The sequence below is a fragment of the Triturus cristatus genome, chromosome 2_2 (assembly GCF_964204655.1).
Source record: "Triturus cristatus chromosome 2_2, aTriCri1.1, whole genome shotgun sequence".
NCBI lineage: Eukaryota > Metazoa > Chordata > Amphibia > Caudata > Salamandridae > Triturus > Triturus cristatus.
Genome location: NC_140582.1, coordinates 292,272,001 through 292,297,289, shown reverse-complemented (window position 1 = coordinate 292,297,289; position 25,289 = coordinate 292,272,001). Strand labels below are relative to the sequence as shown.

The following is a 25,289-nucleotide window of genomic DNA, read 5'->3' as shown; positions in this document are numbered from 1 at the left end:
CATCAGGACTGCCCTTTCGCTACTCAACTTCTACACAAAACTGAAGACTTTGCTGTTCAACTAAGTGCTCCATCCGACGTTCCTGCTTCAGTACTTGGATACCTTCACGGATGATAAGTTGCATCATGCAAACTGACATAACATAACATAACTTTTGACTCTTTCCGTTCCACTTTCTGTGCCGTCTTTCCTACAAGAGAGGATGAGAACCTTTCAATAGAGATCAGGCCCCAGGGCGTCTTTGTTGCTAACCCAGGAGTGAACTCGGTCATCAATGTGGGACAACCTAAAAGGCAAGAAAGGTAGACTTGTTAGTTAAAAAGGTTAACACCAGTGATCTTGCCGCCATCTTTAAAATTAATGTCAATTGGTTCTCCATGATGTCAGTGACTCTAACAATTAAAGAAACAATATGTTGACAGGCATTGATAATGATAGTCACCACTTTGGGAAAAGGAATGACATATAAGAGGTCCTCCACTTGGTTCACTAAATAACTGAACAATGAGAAAAAGCACTCAGACTGAATGTTTTTGGTGTCTCAAGCATCCTTCCAAAGCTATCTTTGAACATCTCTGTGTTGCTAGGAGGGTGTACAAAAATATATTTTTGAATCCAAGTCTCTGTTCATCAAATCGCAAACATGCCAACAAACGGCTCAAAAATCCTTCTAGCGAATTAAATTTGTCACTAATCCTTTGCCCTTCATTACTGTTGCTAAGCCTGGAAAGAAATGTGATGAATTTAGTCACACCTTCAATTCTACGGCCAAAGCTATTAAAACATGTATCCAATTTCTTCCTAACTCCTGCTCTCTTGGCATATACCGAAAATGTCCAAACATCTGGTCTAGCTTCAAAATGATGTCACAGTCAGAAAGTCTCTGCGTTATTTCTTAAATTTAAACCTTCAGATCATACTGCTGACCCATTACCGGTCAACATAGCTAAAGAGATGTGGACTAATCTGACATTTAACTGGGCTACCCCGATCAATCTCCATCTCTGTCAAGGAGTGTTTCCCGATAATCTATACATGGATCAAGTCAAAACCCCTCCTCTAAACACCTGCCTGCTGACCCATCAGATTTGAAAACAAATTATCTAGTGTACCCTTACTAGCCAAAATGGTGTAAAGCTGTGTAAACAAGTAACTAAAACAATGTGGTAATGGCAACAATCTCTTTGAAGACTTTCTGTCTGGTTTTTATAGAGGTCTATAGTACTGAAATAGTCATCCTGCAAGTTAATGATGATGCCCTACATATTCAAGTCTAGTGATGCAATTAGACCTTTCAGCAGGTTTTGACACCATTCAGCATTATATTCTAATGTGCATACTAAAGGAACATATGGGCTTTAAAGACTGTGACATGAATAAGTTTAAATCTTACCTAACCAATCACTCTCAAGTGATCAAATTGATAACCCCTTTCCTTTTCCACACCCCTACTTCAAGCCTCCATGCAAGTGCATTAAATGGACAGACATTTCTAATGGGAGAGTACACGTACTCAGACATCTGCCCTTCACCCTGGACTTTCAACTCATTCTCCAGAAACATTCCACCACTGTAGTTAGAAGGGTAACTCATCATATTCGTCTGATCCATTAAATCAAACCTTTTCTCTGCAAATAAGACCTCAAAGATTTAAGCCATGCCCTGATGTTGAAAATCAGCTCCACAGTGCCATTCTCTCTGGCATCCCAAAAACCCACATTGTTCCTCTCAAAGTTGCTTTGCATGCTGCAGTTTGTTCGAACTCAGGAATGGGCCACTCTAGCCACATCACCCCTGTACTATGCTCACTTTCCTGTGTACGTTTTGATGGCCGATCAATTTCCAAACATGCGCAATTGGTGCACAATCTTCTAAACTCCGATCAAGCTCACTATTGGACAAGTAAGCTGAAGATTTCAGGTGAGTCACCCCGGCTTCACAAACTTGTATAGTCTACCCCTCAAAACCCTAATTTTCTAAAAACATCTACTTTCAAACAATATTTTCTTTAATGAGCTCCTACAATCTGTAATTCCATTATGCCTTCATTTCATACTACTACCTCCCCATCTACATTTAAATGAGATGCAAAACTATTTCTACTGAATTAATACTTCACCACATACTGTATCTAACCTATATGTTCAACTCCTTATGTTCCATGGATCTCCATTGGGGAATAGATAGCATTAGGTTGAACTATTCTTTATCGCCTGATATTGCTGCTTCTGATAGCGTGACTGCACACACGTTGCTTATTCCAGGGTTAACATATGGACAATGATCTGGTAGTTATTCATAGGTAGCTCTGTATATATTGTTATTAATCTCTACATCTTTCTATCTAAAAGGCATATTTATTCAATTTCCTGTTGTTTTTACATTATTATTTCACATTTTTCATACATAAAATATATTTTACATTACTAATGAACGTACAAATGTACGTACTAATTTCTTTCGAGTTAAATACATTTTTTTAATTTTCCCTATACTTTATCATGGGAAGACTGCACAGTCAGGATGGAGATCTCTGTATGGTAAAGCATAGGAACAAGTAACATCAGGCTCCATGCAGGACGCTCTAGTGAACAGTCACACACGTTGGTGGAGTCTCTTGAATTGACTCCAAGATTTCTGTCTCCTTTCAGGCGTCTAAATATTGTGGGTCTGTCTGCGAGGCTGCACCTTGCCTGCTCTCGATTTTACTCTGAATACCAAGAAAGAATAGACATCTTGGATGGTGACATTCATTTGGTACCTTGGAATTTACAAATATAGTATTGTATACACAGATGACTAGGTCTTGGTGAGACCCGACAAGTATCTTTGGGTCGAAACGTCAACACCCCCACCCATTGGTCGTTACATGATTTAATGAAGGTGCAGTAAATGTGTACAGCTTGATACAGTCTCCTAAATATGTTTTTTAATAGTTCATCAACCTTGGGACTTGTGCAGTGTGTCTTTACACGCTTGTATATTTATGTTTACCTTTTTTGGATCACTGCGTCGTCAGCACTATTTTTTAGTGTACAAGTTGTTCCTTATTTGGATCAGATAAATTACAAAGTGTGATTCATAGAGAAAAACATCTGCAATTGATGCATTTCTTAGCAGATAGTGTATGTTATGAATTCTGTATAGTAAACATAAAATTATTGATTGCCACACAGTATTTAATATTCCAAATGAGTCCCAGAAGACATTTGTTTTGTTGTGTGATTACTCTAGTCCCCTTGAGTATATAGGGGTTGCCCATGTTTTAAGTACACACTCACATACACTCGGCCAGGGAGGAACCAGTTAAAATGAATTCTCCACATTCACTCAATCAATAACTCTAAAATTCACCCATGAACTTGCTTTAACCCTTACTCCCTGATGCTCCTAAATCACACATTTGTTCATTGAGCAATGGAACATTCAATTTTAGTAGAGCACATTATGTTCTGAATATTGGTGGTAGAAAGTTCTGGCTTTTCTTTTAGCTCGTCCTTTAGCACATGTATAACGTTTCTCGCTGGGGTTTAGCACACATTTGTTCAACATACCTGGCTTATATGCCAGAACCGTATCTGCTCTTGATTCATTCCCTTTAAAGTGCTAACAAACCTGGTGAAAATCTGAGCCACTTAGGTCTTTTCATAGCTAGGATTCATCTGTTGAACATTGCAGATGTGAACTCTGCCTTTTCTCTTTTGGATCTTCAGCATGCGAGGAGAACAGGTTTGGCAGATCGTGCAATGAAACCTGCAAGGAGAAGGATGGCTGCAAGTTTTACATGTTCTGCCTGCCAGATCCTTACGGTTGTTCCTGCGCCTCAGGCTGGAGGGGACTTCAGTGCGATGAAGGTACTGTGCCATAAGACGAGCCGTCACACTTCAGTTAAATCGATCCAGCTCTCTAATTGGTGTGACAGCAATATTTAGGAGTAGGCCCGGACAAAACAATTGCCCGCATTTGCTGCTCTTTCCTTTTTGGGAGAGTTCTGGAGCAAGGGGCCATTTAGCAGATGTTGAGTTATCTAAAGGTTTAGGGTTCAATCAATGACACCTTTTCGGTTTGTTGGACTGGCGTGGGATAGAGGCAGCCTTACTCTTCATCGTGATGATCTTCTGACGCATATTTCAGCTCTTGTCATAGTGGGTCTCCCGGGAGCCTTCAAAACACCAATAAAAAGAGATTCTTGAGCGGTCTCTAATGGATCACCTAACTTCATAATGAACTGATCCATCTCAGACCGGGATGCCCAAGAAGCGAATACTCTAGCCAAACTGTGGGATGTGGTTACAAGGCTGCAGCTAGATGTCACCAGTAGGTATTATTTATATATGCTGGCAGTAGGTTGATGATCCACTGATTTTTATTTATTTCTCAGGCGTGCTGGGTAACATACTGATACCAGTTCAGAGCTATTTGATAAAAGCAGCCTAAGTTTATTCTAGACAAGAATCGCTAAGTGTTTTTAAAAGCCGAGTGCCACCTCCTGTTGAGCTCAGGAGATCAACCTGCCACTAATACCTATTGCTTTTGCTCTTTCTTTGTCAAAACACCCAAATTAAGTATCCAAATCTTTTATTACAGCCTCTTCATTTATTATTTATTGATTGTTTTATACAGGTTAATTTAACAAACAAGATGAACCTAAGACAAAACAGCTACAATTTAAAAGATTGCATAGATTGCACCACATAGTTTAAATTATATTTAGCATGCCCGTTACCACAAAACACTGCATAACTGCATAACATAGGTTAGCCATATACAGTTCTCCAATCCAGAACTCCTTTCGGGAGAGGGTACCCCAATCAAAATACCATTGTGTACTGCACTGTATAGTGGATAAGCCAACAGAATGAAGCGTTTCAGTGACATCACACTTGCAACGGCATAGCTTCCCTTCATTGTTATATCACTAACCCCAACTGGTTGAAACTGGCTAGCACTTTGACTGGCTCAACCACAAACCCATAAATTGCCCTATCAAATTCCTATTTCAAAAAATTACTTAATTCTACTTTGGAGTGAGATGAGCGAGTATATGGTCATATGTGTGTAGCTTCCCTAAAACCACAAATTCTTTCAAAGTAGAGATATTTTGAAGCTTAGATTTCACCTGTAATACTTTTTTCAAAAGGAGCCGTTTCAGAGTTCCTCAATTTAACCTTGTTACACTATCAAGGTCCCTGGCCACAGTAGTTTCACATTTGAGTTACTTGCTTAATTCAGCATCACAAGAGTCAAAAATACTTTTCCTTGAACCAGTTCGCTCAAGAAAAGCCTGGCAGAGCAAGGAATCCTGATTAAACACATAGTTACATTTTAGGCTTACTGTAACTTTTACAGAACTATTTATGAGCATCAACAGTCCAAGCTCACAGTGACTAGCTCCAACAGGGATACTGTTTCCATGTTCCGAACTGACTGCCAAAGCTTTACCTCAAGCATTCCTATCAGCCGCCCAAATAATGGCAGTCCATTTGAGAGTTCCTATCCCCTCACTTCAGCCTGCACAGGGATCTCATGAAAATATTGCCCAAGAAGAAACTGAATATAAGTGTGACTGAGCTTTTTATATGACCGTGATAAAACGTAAAGACAGATAGGGTTAGCGCTTTTGTACACTGAAATTACATAAGGTCCTAGGCACCCACTCCCTGATATAAGCAATCCCAAAAAATGTAATGCATGGACCATTTAGGTACCACTTTCCATTGAGAAGTTTAGGCTCAAATGTATTGGCAACTATTTCCCCCCAAATATTTATGGTTGACCCAATCATTTTTGTGAAGGGTAGATTTAGCATCTGTCAGTCGTCGCAGCCTAATAGCAGCCTGTTTGAGAAAAAGTAGATCCTCAGTGTAAATTAATATGGGCTCTTGAATACCAACGATGTTTGGAGCCAAGCCATCAACTAATAAGACCATGGATTGGTTATGGAGTTTGTCACCATGAAGCCACTGTTGAGCTAATGCTCCTCCCCCAACCTCTGGGCTCATAGTGGCATCTGTTCTTCAGTCACCTGGTGTCCCTCAAGCGCCCATCCTTAGAGAGCCATACCTGTCCCTTTCTGCTGAGAAGTCAGCGAGGGAGAGGTATCAGCGGGCTTGAGGGCACCGGCTGAGACAGACCACCAACAGGGGAGGAAGGAGGGGGAGGTGCAGCTTGCAAGGCCCAACATAAGGCAAGCCTCGCTAAAGAAATTTGAGCCAAAACTGCTATCAAACTACTATTAACAGAAAGAGACAGAGAGGGGTCGCGACATTGATGGGAGTTCTGTGGCAAACTTACTCTAATGCTAATTTCCCTTGAGTTCAAACCCCAGAATAACCAATAGGGAACAAAAGAGGAAAGAGGTGCCCAGCTAGGTCAATTGAAGAAAAACTGTTCATCCAGAACACCAGAAAGCTCTTACTTAACAGATTTGATAGCTTTGAGAAATAAAACTGTATGTTAAGAGTAAGAACAATTATATACGTGAGGAGTAGCATAAGTAAATGAGAGGAGAATTGTTTTATGCCATGCCAGGCAATTGAACTGCACACAGACCACACAACTGTAGTAAGAGTCCAATAACTTTAAAAACCGCACAAATTCAAAAATTACTGAAAGTACAAAATGATATCAGGCCGAATAAGAACTTTTGCGGACCCTTTGGTGAAGTATAGGATAAACCTGCTAAATCACATGGCATCTACAAACAAGCATTTGCAATGCAATAGGTCTCGCATTTGCGAAAGTTTAAGCTATTAGCATTGCAAATAGCAATGCCTTTTATTTATGTTTTAAAAATCAAAACATAAATAAAAGGGATTGTCATTTACAATGCCAATAGCTCAAACTCGCGTAAATGCAAGACCTATTGCATTGCAAATACTTGTAACCTGACGTGACTGCTCCTCACACAACAAGCACACAGACTTCTGAGCACAACTTTAAGTAAGTGGTGAGTGCTTTCTGCCTCCGAAGGTGTAAGTATTCTGTTTTCAGCATTTTACTAGCGCTACCTGCGGTACTTGCAGGCAGTACTAAACACGGTGCTCTCCACAAAGCGCTTCATAGAGATGTTTTTCCTCCATGCTTTAAGTAAGTTTAGCCCTCCTAGGCTAACCGTCAGTCAGTGTTTTGCTCAAGCCTGGACCCACTGACTACAGATCCACACGAGCCACATTTAGCAGATGTTTTGCCTCAGCCTTGAGTCACATCCAGCAGACATGACTAGGCCTTTCATCAATGTGGTGCATGCGCACGCCCAGGCTTTCCCAACACCAGGTTCCTCAGTGAGACACTCGGGTGGTATCCCCTTTTTGCATCAAATTAGCACAGTTAGCGAGGCACTCTAAACACATATAGTTCTCGTATTTGCGAGAGTTTAAGCTATTGGCATTTACAATGCCAATAGCTCAAACTCTTGTAAATGTGAGACCTATGGCATTGCAAAGAAGCGGCCGCCATTGTATGTTCCACCAAGACATTTATATCATGGTCATTATATGGAAAGTCGTCCAACATCAGTTCAACGCATGTATATATATATATATATTTGTAGATGCAATTATATCGTGCCATTAACAATGGTCAAAACCAGGAAACATAAAGAAAAAACAAAAGGGGTTGGGAGAAAAGGAAAAAGGAGAAAGAGAAACAAGCAACTCATGCAGAGGAGTGATGCGGACCTGTCTGAGCACTGACATCAAATGAAAATTTAAGCATAAACAACCCTTGAGCTGGACCGATGGGGAGGCCCCCCCTTAACAGCTGATATCTCTCCTGTATCTGGCCAGACACTCCAGGGGACTTCTCAGGCCTGTGCATCCCCTTTTCAGAAAACAAATCCCTGGTACTCCAAGAGACCCCGCATGAGCGACTTGTGCCACGGCTTCTATTTGTGGTTCGCTTTCTGACTCTCCCTACTCACTGCTGGACCCCGCCGGTTTCTCCCATTAAGCCATAACCTCTCTCCATTGCTCAGCAATCGGGCGTATTCTCACTCCCTTAGCTTCCTCCCATACCAGTGCTCTGCCCTCCGCCCAAGCCCATGCAGTAAAATCCCAGTTCCAGGCTGCAATCTGTGGCTCCCTTGAGGACTTCCACTCCATTGCTATCCTGTGCTTAGCAAGGCCGAGTGCAAGATCTATCAAGCGATTCCCCACTTTGCGTTTAGGTGGCCTGGGGAAGAGAATTAGCAAGCATGTCTGAATTGTTAGGAGGGTCCCCGTGTGGCAGCTTCACCGGAAGTAGCATGGGGGAATACTTGGCATGATGATGCCTTCCACTGCAGCATCGCCTCCACGTCTGGAAGGCCGTGCGCTGCAGCAAGGAGCAGTGAGGGATGGAATTGGCCATCAGTAGGAGCTTTGCCGTTACCACCTGTGACTTGATGCCGGGCTTGCCAGGCACGTTCCCTTCTCGTTCACTCCCTCCACCCACTATGCCCATCACTGGGCGGCCAACATATTAAATTCAAAATTGGGCAACCCGAGTCCGCTCTCCGACATGGGGCGCTGTAGAGTTTGCAAGGACACCCTCGGGTGTCCGTCCCCCCAAATTAGGTGCCGCAGGAGTGCGTGTAGAGGCCAAAACCAGCTTCTCTGCATCAAGACCGGGAGATTCACGAAAAAATACAACAACCAGGGCAGCATAACCATTTTGGACAGTGCGATCCGGGCCATCATGGGCAATTGTAGGGTGCACCAGAACTGAACACAGCAACGAGGGTAACGCAATGCCCATCCCAGGTTCCCATCCCTCAAATCGCCCAGGTCATGAAAAATATTTATGCCCAAGTATTTAAAGGTATGTTGTGCCCAGAGAGTGTCGATCTGCAGCGCCTCTGGTCTGGACAGAGCTATGGGAAATAGATCAATCAATCAATCAAATAATATGTAAAGCGCACTACATACCCACGAGGGTTTCAAGGTGCTGAGGGCGGGGAGAAGGGGGGGGGTGCTGTTGCTACTGGTCGAACAGCCAGGTCTTGAGTTTTAATGTCCACAACAGACTTAACTTAGGACTCAACATTGAGTGAGCCACAAAAATATAGAAACACAGTAACAGCTTGTACAAAAGCAGCACTACAAATGTGAATCAACAAGAAGACCCAAAGAAAATAAGCCTATCAGGCTTACAAAGAATATCACATCTACATATAAGAGCGGCACATAAGGATGGCCCTACCGAGGGTCGATCCATTTAGGTTTCCTCTAAATTACAATTTTAAATATTTTGTATACAGGTAAAAGCCTAAAATGTAAGTATTTGATGTTATCACACAAAACAACATTCATATTGAATATCTGTATTAACCCATCACCAAGGGATACATGAAAATTCATGGAAGAACTAAACTAATTATAGTGTTAAAACACAAACACCATGATGCATTCTGGTTAGTAACTGGGGACTTCAACTCAAATCTAATGGTAGAAATTCAAGACAAGGAGTCTATAAACCTACAAACCGCTTATTGGAATATCTTGCAACAGGCCTTGTCAGTCATTCCCAAACTAGACAAAATGGGAGGAGTCCTCCTCTTAGTATGCCATTCAGTGGAAACAATAGTGCTAAATGGGAGATTTCAAACAGACCAGGCAGCTACCTTTACGCACACATCAGCAACAAGCCACTCTATCCTTGATTACACAATAGTAAGTTTGCCTATATTAAAGATAATTAGCACATTCTGAATAGAAAATCGAACAGTAAGCGATCATCTGCCACAGACATTTGCGCTAACCAAGTCAAATGCTCATCAAAAAGCGGCAAAATGGCTACCTTCACAACCGCAAACCGTAATTTTGAGGAGGCTTAAATGGGATAGTGTAATATTTGAAGAAAAAAAAAACACTTTTGGCTCAGCTCTACTTGATTATGATTCTTGGCATTATCGCCATACAAAGCCATGCAACAGAATGGGAACATTTCACAGAACAACTTGTAATACAATTTAGCAATTTTTATTCTAAAAGGGATGCAATTATGGGACCCATAAGATCAAGGAATGATTGGGTCGGCAAGACCCTCAAATTTGAAAAGAAAGGGCTGAATCATAAATAGGGCTCCCGGTTTTATGGTCTTTATATTTTTTTCATTTCCATCTGTATTTATCAATATTTATGTTTTGCTAAATTTACCTGTATTTATCCATATTTATTTTAGGTTTTGTGAAAAAGAAGCTGAAATGTGTATATTTCTGCATTTATTTAACCAGTTAATGTGCACTTGTGCCTGAACGCCTGACAGGTTCCAATGATATATATATACAGATGATAAAATATGCACTTATAAGAAAACATGCACATTGCCTGTCAATCAGCACAGCTATTGGCCTGGCAGTCATGATTGACAGCATTCAGAATCACTCAAAAACAACCCATTTTCCCTTTTTTATCCACATTTAAAAAATAAATACAGACAGGAAAATAAATTGTTTTCTGTCTGTAGTTACCTGTCAAAATCAGTAGAAACGGAAAATAGGGAGCCTTAATCATGAACTAAGAAAACAAAGCAAGATGCCGACTAATAAGCTGCAATATAAAAAATGCAAGATATACAAGAAATACAAAAAGATCGTATGGACAGTAAGAAAGCATCATCAAGATCAACTCTGGACCCACATACTGAATATCATCAAGGAAAAGAAAACAAAGGAATTTTGGCCAATAGTAAATAAATTAGATAATCGCAACGTTCAATCACATACAGCAAATATATCAGAAGATAAATGGACACTTGGAGCACATGATCCTATAAGCCTTACTCAAACCCTTTTCAAATGGAAACCAGACTTTTGGTCAAGTACATTCATCTATTTATATAATCATAGCTTGCAAACTGAAGAAATCCCAGATTCTTGGAGGGGAGATCTATTATACATCTCATCCACAAAAAGGGTCAGTTAACCAACCATGTATATTTCAGGGTAACTGCCCTACAAGATGTTGAAGGCAAATATTTTGCCAGCCTGTTATTACATGATTTAGAATCTTGGGCAATAGAAAGCAACATAGCTCCAAAAAAATCTAACAGGCTTTTTCCCAGGCATAGGAACAATAACAAATACTCTTGCTCTATCCTTGCTCATTGAGAAGGTCTTCAGCAATCACTCTTTGCTGGACACTTGTTTCAGAGATTTAAAATTGGAATTTGACAAGGTTCCAAGAGTGGCCCAATGGGCAAAATTGGACCATTGGGGAATGCCAGCGAATCTTTTAATAGTAATACAACTACTCCGTACAGATATCTGGATACAAGTGAAGATCAGAGATGGATAGTCAATCTAAGTCAAGATACTTACCACAAATGGATTACAAGAGGGATGGCTTTTGGCCCCACTCTTATTCAATCTCTATACTGATGATTTGACAACAGAATTGAACAATCCAAAAACATTATCACCAAAGAAGGGAGCACAACAATTATAAACCTTATTATACGCAGACGATGTAGTGTTCGTTAGAAAAACTCCAAATGGGTTACAAAGATTGCTACCTTCCCTATTCTACTCTACAAATGACATGCTAAGACAGGAAGTTTCCACTATTGAGCACTCAAGAGGGAAGAGGGAGGGTGCTGTCCTCAAACGGAAGAAGTCTAGGGCAATGAACAAATGTAAACCTAATAAAAAACCTCCAATCATCCATAAGCCTACTAAGAGTGCACCCATTCAAGGCACCTCTACCAATTCTGTAGTTGATACGTTTCCTTGTTCTGTGATCCCTACTAATGCCAGTGGGTTAGACAGTTCTGGTGAGGGTTGTAAAGTTTGTGAGGTAAATAACCAATTATTATATAGACTGGGTGAACTTATTAAGATTCATCTGCAGCCCTTACAACTTTCACTCTCTACCATAGAAAAGCAGATAGCTTCCCTGAATGCATCCCTTAAGATCCAGACGGAGGTTGCGTTGGTTCAATCTGGACAGCCAAAAACAATCAACACTAATCTAACAGTGGGGTCGAAAGCGTCTAATATTACTCCTAATGGCTCTAACACAAGCTTAAAACCACCCCCTGCTGCATTGAAGAAGGGTATACAGCCATGTGAATCTCCTGTCCACCCTAATAATAACATCATGGAAACTGCACTTGCTAAACAAACAGCCCCTTTGCCCCTTAATGCCAAGAGTTTAGGTGCTAGCGGGCTCCCTATCCATCTACCATCTGAAGCAGGCCCATACGTTGCAGTCATGACCGGGGTCCCTGAGTTAAATCCAAATACAGAGGAACTGACATTGTCCTTAAAAAACAAGGTACTTCATTGGCTTACCACCAATAGACTGCTCCCAGTTCATTGTGGTAGCAAGATTTTAATGGTGCGTAGGGTGCCCTGGCTAGGTAATGAGATGAAATCGATCCGGGGGGATTGTGTTATAGTAAATTTTGATAACCCCCGTACTGTTGACTATATTTGTAATAGGGGTACGTGGGATAAGACCGATGGCATAGAAACAAAAAGGCTTTCTTTCTTTTATCCCCCTACAAATAGGTACATCGATAACCAGGCTAGGAATTGGTCCCATATTAGAACTCGCGACAGAAGAAGGGAGTGGGACGATTGGCCTGTACAGGAAGCTAGAAATATAGCTTCCTCTGTAGGCTGGAGTGGTGTACCAGTTACTAACAGGTTCAGTTGTTTGGAAGCAGTGGATTGACCACCATTGCGATCAGGTTATGGTCTTGAGGGCATTGAACAACCCAGCCCCAAATTTCTACAAACTCTTGCCAGACCTATGATCGAGAAAAACTCTGTCAATTGCTACATACCTCCGGTTTTCCAGACTAATAATCAAGAAATTCTGCAACCCATAGTTCTATGCCCCTCCCCTGCTTCTCAATCAGGGCTTATCGATGCCCAGTTTTCCTCCCCTATTGAATTTAGTCCACCTATTGCACTTCCCTCCTCTACTGACTACTTGGGCACTCATATTAATACTGCTCACGAATCTATGGGCACCCTCAAGATCCTCAGTTGGAACCTAGCAGGCATCCATAGGAAACTATGCATGCCCGACTGGAATGCTTTCGTGGGGAGGCATGAGATCTGTTTATTCCAAGAGACTTGGAGTCTGGAACCCCTACACCGAGTTGGTTACACTACGTATTTCGTCCCAGCAGTATCACCTAGAAATGGAAAGGTCGACCTTCGGGAGGCCTTCTCATTTGGGTAAGCATTGATCTAAATTGCAATACAAAACCTAAGCAAATTAATAGCCTTGACATCCTAGGACTATCCTTAAGAGGCCCTTGTAGAGGTTTAACCCTTGATTTGTACAACATATATGTTAGAGGCACTAAATATGGGGCTATGTCTCCGATAGTGGCAATCCTAGAAACGGAGCTTAGAGAAAATATAGCCGGTGCCCAAGTCCTGGTCGCGGGTGACTTTAATTGCACCTATGAGCCGTTACAGATTGGTGATACCCTTGACCTGGGCGAGGAAGATGCTAGATGGGGGATTCCAGCTCTAACGATCCCCCCGATTAAAAAATGATCCCAATGTGCGATCCAGCTCAATGCTCTCTTGCTGGAGTTTGGCCTACGAGCCACAAAAGGCCGTACAACCTCAGATACCATGGGTGCCGCTACATATAATAGAGTCAATCACACTTCAAGGATTGACTATATCCTGTTAGATTTTATACTTTGGGGTATGGTACAGGATATGGTGGTTTTACCCTCTGTTGAAAGCGACCACAACTCGCTTTCCTTATCCCTTAAAAATCCTTGGATCAACAATTCAACCAAAACTTCTTCTAAGCCAACCCAGAACATTTCAGTCTCTGCATGTGGGAGGCGTTTGAAGTGGAATATAGTCTCAGTTGATGAAACCAAACTTAATACTATCAATACTGTCCTTATAGTCTCACAGACGAAGTTGGACAGTATTGACTTGGCTTCGTCAAACTATGGAAAAGCTACATCTATTTTCGAAGGAACACTTACGACAATTGGGAATGTATTCTTGAAAAAGGAGTGCATGGCCAAAAATGTGGTAACTCGAAAACCAAGAGGCATAAACGAATGGTATACACCGGCTTGCAGGCATGCAAAAACCCTCTTGATTGGGGCTATAAAAAGCAAATCCCAAGTAGCTATACAGCGAGCTAGGAATAAATATAAACAACTATTGGCTGGCGCAAGGAAGGACTGGGAAGAAGATTTCTGGCGCTCCCTAAAAGAGGCAAGCCATGGGAAAGATTCAAGGCGCTTTTGGGACACAATCAGGGCTAAAAAAAGACAAGACTCTGACCTTATAACATGTAACATCTCTAGTCAAGTCTGGGTTAACCACTTTGCCAAATTGTACTCCTGCCCTTTTAGTAGTATTATTACTGGCACCCCCAAGGATGATCAGGAAATGGAGGTGGCCTTAGCAAACCGTGACCTCTTAATGAGAAGAGTAGAATGTGCTACTGACACAACTGGTACTACTACTTTACAAAAGGACTGGGATGTAGACCTAGCAGATCCCGATTCCAACTTCTCTATAAAAGAAATTGAGTATGCCATCAGTACTATTAAGCCCCAAAAGGCGGCTGGGCCAGATGGTATCCCTGGGGATCTGCTACGTTATGATGTCTCGAAATGGGCTAAACTTATCCACTGCTTGCTTATTGCAATTTGTAAGGGTGCTCGAATCCCTTCATCTTGGAAAGGGGCCGAGGTCGTACCCATTTTTAAAAAAGGGGCTAGGGACGACCCAGCAAACTATAGACCTATAAGCCTGCTGGACATAACCCAAAAGGTGGTCGGTAAAGTACTGTTGGTCAGAATATCACAATGGATTAGTGATAACAACATCCTTTCCGACTACCAGGCAGGCTTTAGAGCGGGCACTGGTACAATAGAGCAAGCATTTAGATTATTGTTAATTTATTGGAAGGTGATGGTCATAGGCAAAGGCAGCCTTTACCTTGCGTTTATTGATTTAAAGACTGCCTTTGATCTTGTTCCTAGGGAGACCCTGTGGAGAGTGCTTGGTAACATGGGGTTACCCCATTATATTTTACGGCTAATTGTAAGACTTCATGAAGACACTTTTGCTCAGATTAGATGGGGACCAGAAGGCGAGAAGACTAGTAGAATCCCGGTTGAGAGAGGGGTTCGCCAGGGATGTGTTCTTGCTCCCACCCTTTTCTCATTATATGTTAATGGTGTGGTCGAGCATCTGCTGAAAGATCCTTCAGACGAATCATTCCTGGCGGGGGAGCGTATTCCCACCCTCCTCTTTGCGGATGACGCGCTCTTACTGTCTAAATCCCCGATGGGCCTACAAAAATTACTTAATAACTTTCAGCATTTTTGTGTACAAAGGGGCTTGGTAATTAACATCGAGAAAACCAAGTTCCTTGTGATGAACCCCCCAAAAAAATCTGTGCGTTCCCCAAAGTTGAATGCCACACTCCTGGAGAGGGTGGACGTATTCGACTACCTGGGTATTCGATTGTCACATAATATGCAGTGGGCTCCCCATTTATGCAAAATGCTGTTAGCACATAAGAGGGTAACTGGGGCACTTCTGAAAGAGCAGCGCTCCTGTGTATTTAGACCTATTGCCCCTGTGATTGAAATTTATGCTGCCAGGGGAGTCAGTTCTGCTCTTTATGGGGCCGAACTGTGGGGCTCATATAATATTAGCGAGTTAACAAGATCTGAAAGGAAGTTTTATAGAGCGATCATGTCACTCCCCCAGAGCACTCCAATGACCCCACTAATGTTGGATTTGGGTTGCCAACCTATCAGCGATCTAGCAAAACTTCGCCCTCTACTTTTATGGGCTAGGTTGTGGAGGGTCCCTGAGTTAGCAAAATATGCAAAGGGCCTTTCTGAAGTAATGTCATTTCCCGGGTGGCTCAAGATAAAATGGCTGCGAGACATGAAAGCCCTCTTATGGAATTTGGGTCTAAGCGAAGCCTGGGAGAATAGGTCTTCTCCTCTGAAAGCAACACTGAAGAAGCTATTCTGGAATTGGATCACGTCCCAACGGAACACCAGCAGTGCTCTGGACAGCCTCACGGAGGACTTCTTGAAATTTAAGGATATGCCATTCCGGGAACCATATTTAGACATCATTGAAAGACCCTTTGACAGGACCCTTTATTTCAAATTCAGAACTGGTTCTCTTCCACTTCGTGCTTTTAATTCTCGGTGGAAAACTAAAGAACAGACCACTGAATTTTGCCCCTTTTGCACGCTTAGAGAAGAATCTGTGGCACACTTTTTGTTTGAATGTAAGGAGTATGCTCACCCAAGAAGTAGATGGCTAAAGCAATTGTGTCGCTTGTTGGGAACCAGGCACCATGCTGAAGCGTTGCATATTTTAATGTCTGACTCCCGCCCTTTTTATGCTTGTGTTCTTTCAAAATTTCTATCATGGGCGTGGTCTATTAGAACCAAAAGGCTAAATACAATTGTTTAATCTGTTTCTTAAATATTTATGATGTATCTATTTTTTACTGAAAAGGCATATTTTTAGGTGAAACTGTAATCAAATTCTTTTTTAATTGTGAAGCTTTTATGATAAATTTTATCGAAATAAAGCCTTTGACTGACTGACTGACTGACCGACTGACATGCCAATCAATCTGAATGAAACAAAGTCCAGATTTTTTAATATTGGCCTGATTTAGATCTCAGGGGACAGGTTACTCCATCACAACGGTGACAGATATCCCATCGGCCGAAATATAAATCCCATAGGACATAATGAATTTATAATTTGGCAGGCCGGATATCCGCCACCGTTGAGAAGGAGAAACCCGTCCACCAAGATCTAAATCAGAAAGTGATCGATATAGAAGCTAAGTATAACTTCCTTGGCATACCATTTGAAACCCGTCATAGCTTTTCCACACATTGCATGCTTATGAGAACTAAAGCATGCATGTTATAGGTAGCCTTCATAAACCTTTGCAAGAACCTATGGTGTCCTTTACTAGAACCCATTTTATATATTTCATAAGTGCTATATTTCTCCCAGCCATCAAATATGCATGTGCATCAGTTATGGGAAGGCAAGCAAATTTGCTTGACATAGTTACCAGCAACATGTATAGACGGCTTTTTTGCCTACCCAAGAACACATAACAAGCCCAAATAAGATTGGAGTTTAGGCTTGTTGTTAGAAATGGGGGTCTCTAGTTGGCAATGGTTTGCACCTTTGTCCAAGTAGGGACCCTTCCTTCTTGTCAGGATAAGAGGGTTACACTACTGATATAACCCCTGCTCACCCCCTTGGTAACTTGGCACGAGCAGTCAGGCTTATCTCAGAGGCAGCATCTAAAGCATTTGCACATAACCAACAGTAATACAGTGAAAACACTACAAAAGGACACCACAACAGTTTAGAAAAATATCCAATACTTTATATATTTAAAACAAGACCAAAACGATAAGAATCCCACATACTGTACTTAAAAATATTTACTGTGCACGATATCCTTTAAAATTGCAGAAATATCTCAAAAACACAGTTCTTCTGAGTCGGTAGCTCAGTTCGGTGCTACTGCAATACTGAAAACAACAGAATCCAACAGTTCCGTCTGACCGTGTTGGTCGGGAGTGTCGGCTGACTCGTCAACAGTACCTTTTTCATTGCAGCTGACACGTTGGTTCGATCCGGTGGCGGCAACTGTCGCGGTGGCGATGTGAAGTGAAGCTGTGCAGCGCGCAGTGCCCTCAAGGCGCAGTGCAGGCAGCAGTTCAATGATGATTGTCCAACAGCGACGGTGAGACCAAGGCTATGACGCGGAATGAGAAGGTGCTTGTTGCGGTGCTGGCAGGTCACGGTGCAAGCGACAGAGCTGGTTAGCGGTAGTTGGCATCTGTCGGCCCAGACTGCGGTGTAGGACGAGGCAGTGCGATGTGAAACTTACGAGCGGTGCGCCCAGCCACGATGCGGTCACAGGTGTCAAAGTCAGCAGGCAGTGACTGCACCGGTAAGACCAGGGCGGTGAAGTGAAGCGAGGCAGTGCGGAGTATGTTGCCCACAGGTCACGGTGGAAGCAGCGGCTCAGTGGCATTGGTCGTCGTCATCGGTGGGACCAGGGTTGCGGTGCAGGATGCGGCGGTGCCTTCTGCGGTGCCTTCAGGACACAGAGCCAGTGACAGAGTCGGTTGCTTTTCCCTTCTCTGTGGCAACTGAAACAACGGTTCCAGAAACGGTACCCAGAGGTTGGTGTAGTCTTTGCAGTCCCTGGGACTTCAGAACAGGAGGCAAGCTCTACTTCAAGCCCTTGGAGATACTCAGCACAAGTTTAGAAAGCTCAGTCCAGTCTTTTCACTGTTCAAGGCAGAAGCAGCAACTACAGGGCAACCCAACAAAGCAACAACACAGCAAAGGTGCAGTGCTCGGGGCGTGGTCTCGCGGCGAGACAATATGGCCGCTGCATAGAGTCTCTCTGAGGCCCCCTTTCCCCCACGTCTATCCGACTCATACATCCGATCTTCCTTGTGCCCGAAATAGAAACCGGAGCTGAAGCGGAGCTCGCGGCTGCAACTCCAGTAAAAATCGGCCGACCGAGACTGAAGAAAAGCGTGCCGGCGCCGGCGGCCTTCAGCCCTTGAAAGCCGGGACCTTTACCCTCCACCTCTACAACTGCTGAGAACCTTCTGCCCAGCGCCTTAACCTTGCACCGGACACCTGCACACAGCCTTGGGGGGCACCGGAGCTGGGCCCCCTCCGCGGAGCTGGTACCCGGGTGGCCCTCGTATGGTGGAGCTGCACAGCGGAGAGGTGAGCGGAGCTTGCGCTTACTGAGGGGCGCCCCCGCCTGACTTAAGTGGAAGCTGTGAGGAGACTTTCTCTTTGACGCCCGGGGGGGCAAGCGGAGTCTTACGGTGGCCGAGCCTGCCGAGGGACGATCCCTGGATTGTGGCGATCTCCACCGGACTGCTCCGGGGGAGGAGGTAGTGCCGCCTTGCTGGAGGCGCGCTTGGAGACCCCTGTGCCATTTTGCGCGGTCCTGGGATTCCCCTTGGCACAAAGTGTAGTGGAGTGTCGCCCCGAGCCGGGCTGAGGAGGGCCAAGGGGTGGGTTGGATGGAACGGACTGCCGGTTGGGATGTCGGATGCCAACTTCCCCTCCAGCTGCTGACGCTGTCGACTGGTGGTGCCTTGAGACGTGTGCCCCCACCCCTCTCCTCCCCCTTTGCTCGGAGATTTCATCGACTCTACACACCGGAGGGGGCACACGCTAGATTCCTGAGGGGGCCTTTGCAGCACTTATAGACCGCAGTAATCGGTGCATGGGTTGTGGCCTATGCTCTAATAACCATCAGCCTGCTTGAGTGCTGCTTCCGATTTGGCACTTGCCTGCTGACTCTCGTTGGTGCGTGGGTGGGGGGGACGGGGTCTCTGGCGCCCCGTTCGGCGCATAGGCTGGGTTGCTTTCCCGGGAAACAAGAACAGTCTCGCCATGTCCAATGTAAAGGGCACCCGCACGTCCCAGCAGAGTAGACTTGACCGCTATACCTGCCCGAAGGTGGACATGGCCGAACGAAAGGGCGCAAGCGATAGGCCACAGGGCGGTACTGAGCAGGAGCCTACTGAACCCACAATGAAGCATCTAATGGCAGCTATTATCGGGGTCCGCACATCTATCGACACCCTCTCCTCGGAAGTAACATTGATCAGGGCTGACCTAACAAAGTATAGTGAAAAGGTCAAACAGTTGGAGACTACCACTGCCAGCCTTGTGGAGGACACCTCACAACTTCACTTGGACATGGGAGAGCTACAAAAATTCCGAAGGGTGACGGAGGACAAGCTGGACGACTTTGAGGGGCGCCTGAGACGCAATAACATCCGCGTTCTTGGTGTGCCGGAGAAATCGGAGGGCCCCGCTGTCGATCTATTCATCGAAGGCCTTATCACTACAAAGCTGCAGCCAAAGGGCCTATCTAAACTGTTTGTTATTGAGAGGGCCCATAGGGTACCTGGGGGTTGGCCGAAGCCGGGGTCCCCCCCTCGTCCGACATTGGCCCGGCTGCTCAACTATAGAGATAGGGACACAATCCTACAAGCAGCAAGGGTCGCTCCCCCGATCCGCCTAGAAAATGCGGAGATCACCTTTTTCCCCGACTTCACCTGGGCAGTACAGATGAGACGACGCTCCTTCCTGGATGTCAAGCGCAGATTGAGAGAAAGGAGTCTCAAATACGCCATGCTCTTCCCAGCGCGCCTGAGAGTTGAGTTTGAGGGGAGGACCCGCTTCTTTGACTTGCCGGAGATAGCGTCTGAATGGCTGGACGGCCTCCCGGCTCCGCCTGAAAAGACCTCCACCGACCATTAAGTTGATCAGCGGACCCTTGTAGATGGGCCGTGGGTGGCAATGACTGGCCTGCTTTTCTTTGTTTAAGGAGCACACGCAGCCGAGGTTTGACTCGGGCTTGAGCCGTAATCTAAGCCGACAAATTTGGTGTTTGCTTTCTCGATGGCCAGTGTAGCCATCATATACTGCACCAGTTATTTGTAACAGTGGGAAAGGGGGCTACAGGGCTTTAAGGCCTCCCCCCGCATTTTTCTTCTTTTCAGTAGAATAGTTGGGCGACAGGCACTCTGCATTTAATTTTTCATGGGCAGTTCTAAGCCCAGAGTGCAGGGAAGCAGGGTGGGGTGATGTGGGTGGGATTGTTGTTTATTTGTTTGTTGGTCCCTTTGCATCATCTCGACAATGCAATGCATACACATAAACTAGCTAGCGGGGAACTGTTTATTCACCAATGGGAGTACAGTGTAACAAGGAGATTAACATTTTAAGTTGGAATGTTAACGGCTTGGGGGACAAGATCAAGAGAAGTGTTGTACTACAATACATTAAGAGACTGTCACCGGATATTGTGTTGCTTCAGGAAACCCACCTCATAGGCAACACGTGCAAAGCAATGCTTCACCTCTAGCTCCAGGGGCGTAGGCATTATGCAAAAAAAGTCATTTCCTTTCTCGCTCACCTCCACCTACACAGACGATCGGGGCAGATATGTCGGAGTTACGGGCTCTTGGGAGGGTCGAACTGTTACCTTTATGTCAGTTTATGCACCCCCGGGGCTACAGGGAATGACGTTCACTGATCTCAGCGCTGTTCTGTTAACTCTGCCTGAGGGGCAATTGATGCTTGGAGGCATTTTCAACTCCATAATATCAGGGACATTAGACAGGCATCCCCCTCGCACAACCTCTCCCGCAGCACATACCTTCTCCGGTTTCCTAGAGGCGATGGGGCTGATAGATAGTTGGAGAGCGTGCAACCCAGACAAGATCCAATACACCTTTCATTCAGGAGCACATAATAGCCTATCCCGTCTTGACTACATAATAGTTCCGGCTCCACAAATCACAGACCTTCACGAAATACGTCACCTGGCCAGAGGCATTTCCGATCATTCCCCTCTGTGGGTCCACATAGTACTAGACCACACGCAGGTGGGACGAATTGCCCCAATAAATCCCTGGTACCTCAAGCACCCCAAAATCAGAAAAGACCTCAATAAAGCCATGGACAATTACTTTCTTGAGAACGAACACACAGTTGAGTCCCCCCAAACATTATGGGAAGCGTTCAAAACGGTAATCCGAGGGCAGGCCCTTTCCCTGATTGCGGGCTCCAAGAAGGATAGAATGAAAGACATCTCCGACATAGAACAGGAGATTTATCGCCTGGAGCAGGAGATCAGCTTAGACACCACACCGGAAGCCCTTCACCTCCTCCGGCTGCGGCAGGAGGAGTACCAGGCATTGGTCACTGACCGAGCCAAATAAATGGGACAAGAAAGGTTGGGCCGCATATACGACTGGGGTGACAAGGCTGGCAAATTGCTCGTCTGGCTGGACAAGAAAGAGAAAGCCAATAGGCTCGTGCCAGAACTTACGGGTGCTGATGGGTCCCCTGTAACTGACCCTCAAGACATAGCTAACCACTTTGCAGCTCACTTCCAAGCGGTGTATGGATTGGTGGCACCTTACCCTGAGAATGATTTTTCGGATCTTATCAAATATATTTCTCTTCCTACACTGTCTGAATCAGACCAAACGTTTATTGACAGTGCCCTCTCTGCGGATGAAATAGCGGCAGCTATAAGAGCGTTGCGTCCGGGAAAAGCCCTAGGCCCAAACGGCATTTCTATCGAACTTTACAAAATCCGGCCGGATAAATTGGGCCCCTACCTTAAATCCATGTTTGAAGATAGCCTTAAACAGGGGTCATTGCCGTATGATCAGAGAATTGCTACCATTGTAACAATCCACAAAGGAGGGAAACCCAGGATGGAATGCTCTTCCTATCGCCCTATATCGTTACTAAACGCGGTACCCAAGATCCTAGCTAAAGTGCTTGCTACGAGGCTGATTAAGGTGATAGGTGATCTAGTCCACCCAGACCAATCAGGATTTATGCCTAAAAGAAACACTGCTCTTAATCTGCGCAGACTGCACAGAGTCTTGGGTTGAGTACCGACGATACGCGAGGATGCCGTTATAGTTTCCCTAGATGCCACAATGGCCTTTGATACGCTGGAGTGGCCGTATCTTTTTGCAGTACTTAATAAATTCGGGTTTGGACCCAATTTCTGCCGATGGGTGCAACTGCTATATAGCGCACCGATGGCTCAGATAGTTGTGAACAACAGGAAGTCAGAACCCTTAACCCTCAGTCGGGGAACCCGCCAGGGATGCCCACTTTCTCCTTTACTGTTCGCTCCGGCCCTTGAGCCTCTGGCGGCGTGGATACGTAAAGATGTACAGATCCGTGGCCTACGGGGGTCAGCGGACTGGGAGGACCGTATATCTGTATACGCGGACGATATTCTCCTGTATCTCGCATCCCCGAAGAGATCATTAGTCGTAGTCTTTGACATACTGGATATCTTTGGCAGGTACTCTGGGTTTCGCGTCAACTGACAAAAATCACATCTCTATGTCCTATGGGGGAACTCCCCTCCACTACCCCACACCTGCCCGATATCTGTAGTCTCAGAAGGCTTTAAATATCTGGGAATATTTGTCTCTCTTGATTCCTCAGTCCGATATGCCCGTAACCTGCTCCCCCCAATGCAGAGGCTGAAAAGCGACTTACTAAACTGGAAGTCGCTCCCGCTCTCGCTTCTGGGCAAAGCTGCGCTATTTAAAATGATGTCGCTGCCCCGTTTCCTGTACGCACTGCAGAATTCAATAGACCCTGTCCCAAATTCATATTTTAAAGATCTCGAGGGGCTCCTACGAGACCTACTTTGGGGAGGACGACCATGTATTGCTCTTAAAAAGCTTACACTCAGTTGGTATGATGGTGGAATTGGCCCACCAGATATTAGGAAATATTATTGGGCCGTGCATCTTACAGCTATAAATGATTGCACATATGGGCGCCCTGATAACCCGGGGTTTCTTATGGATCGATGGCTTTTATTTAATGGTACCTTCTCCCGGGCGCTATACTCAACGCCTAGTAAATTCCGACTCACCGGCCCCACGGACCACACAGTCAAAATATGGCATTCTGCACATAGGTCACTCGGCTGGCACAACAAGCTGACTCTTGCAACGCCTCTATGGGACTCACAGAAACTGGGATATATGGGAAACTCAAAAGGGTTTGACAGATCGGACCTAATAGGCATCTCCCAAGCCAAGGACCTTTGGTGCGCCGAGGGTGTGAAGTCCTTTCACACTCTCCAAGCTCAGTTTGCTCTTGCGGATTCTGAGCACTACAGATACTTATAAATCACACACTCGCTGCAAGCGGCATTCCCTGCAGGCGCTACACCACCAGATGCCTCTCCACTGGAGGATAGGCTGTTGGATGGCTACCTACCTGACAGAGCCATTTCGCTGACATATCGAAAACTCATTAATAATATGGAAACCCCCTGTCGAAACTACGAGACAAATAGACCGAGGATGGAATAGAGTTGGATGATGAAACATGGCAGGAAGCCGTCTCCTCTCCCAGAACGGTTGCTATCCTAGCGCGACTTAGACTGGTGCAAATAAAGATCCTCCATCGAATTTACATGACCGGGCCCCAGATGGTACACATGGGTGGAGTGACAGATGGCTCTTGTAGGAGGGGTTGCAGACAACTGGGTACATTTATGCATATATTATGGCACTGTGAGCAGATTAGCGAATATTGCCGTAATATACATATAATCATGAGTGAAGTGTTGGGGGTAGAAATCAAGCCAGAAGCGCCCAGGTGTCTCCTTAATATCTGGGAACCTACCGACCTAAACGCTTATGCTGAGAAGTGGGTCACACTTGGTTGCATGATCGCTAAGAGAAATATTGCACAACTCTGGGGAGCTCTGAAACCTCCCTCGATCACTGATTGGGAGCGGGACCTTGATTGGAGTATGTTAAGAGAAAAATCAGTTTATGTGGCCCGTGGCTGCCCCCGAAAATGGTCCAGGATGTGGGCACCCTGGAATGCATACCGGGGCAACATATGTACCCCTCCTCGTGATGTAGAAGATGTTGACCCCCCATCCCCGTGAATTCCAATCATTTATGCTGATATATTCGTACTTATCTTGATTGCACTGTGACCCAAATATTGTTGTTGTGCATATTTGCATGTATGTCGAGATTGTTTAATAAAAAGATTTATAAAAAAAAAAAAAGGGGGGCAGTGCTCCTCCTAGCAGCTCTTCTTCTTGGCAGGTTCATTGATTCCAGCGAGTTCTAAAGTTCTGGGGTCTAGACCCCAATATTTATACTCAAAATTCCTTTTTTCTTTCAGGCAGAGAGTGCCTGTGCTTAGTCCAAACCAGTTTGGTCCTCTCCGGCCCAGCTTCCCAGCAGGAGGTGGAGACAGCATTGTCTAAAGCAGACCAAGTCCATTCAGGTGCAAGGAAATCTCCTCCCTAAATGCAGCCCAGGTCTATTCAGTCCAGCCCTGACTCATCCAGGAAAGGCAGGAGACACCTCGACCGCCCCAGTGGCTGTCTGAAGAGAATGCACATCCCCAGCCCCTGTCACTCCAAAGCCAGACAGTCAATCCACAAAATGGCTAAGCAGGAAAATCCCTACTTTCTAAAAGTGGTATTTTCAAACACAGAACATAAAAATCATCTTTCTAAAAGATGCATTTTTACATTCTGAGTCCAGGTATGCTAACTCCATTTCCCTATTTTGTCCCAATAGGACGTTATGCTTATATGATGCTATAAGTAAAACTCCCATTCTATCCTATGGGACAGATAGCCTTTCCATAGCGAAAAACGAAATGCACTGTAATTCACTACCAGGACATGTCACACACACAAGTACACGTACTACCTTTAACATACACA

General features: G+C 44.7%; 1 protein-coding gene across 1 annotated transcript in view; it reads left to right on the top strand.

The window, feature by feature from the left end:
* TEK (TEK receptor tyrosine kinase) overlaps positions 1-25,289 on the top strand; it is a 542,264-nt gene that overhangs the window by 206,345 nt on the left and 310,630 nt on the right. Inside the window, exon 6 of the mRNA XM_085641331.1 lies at positions 3,714-3,854. Within this exon, the coding sequence (XP_085497457.1) occupies positions 3,714-3,854 (141 nt within the window). The remainder of the gene's footprint in view (positions 1-3,713; positions 3,855-25,289) is intronic.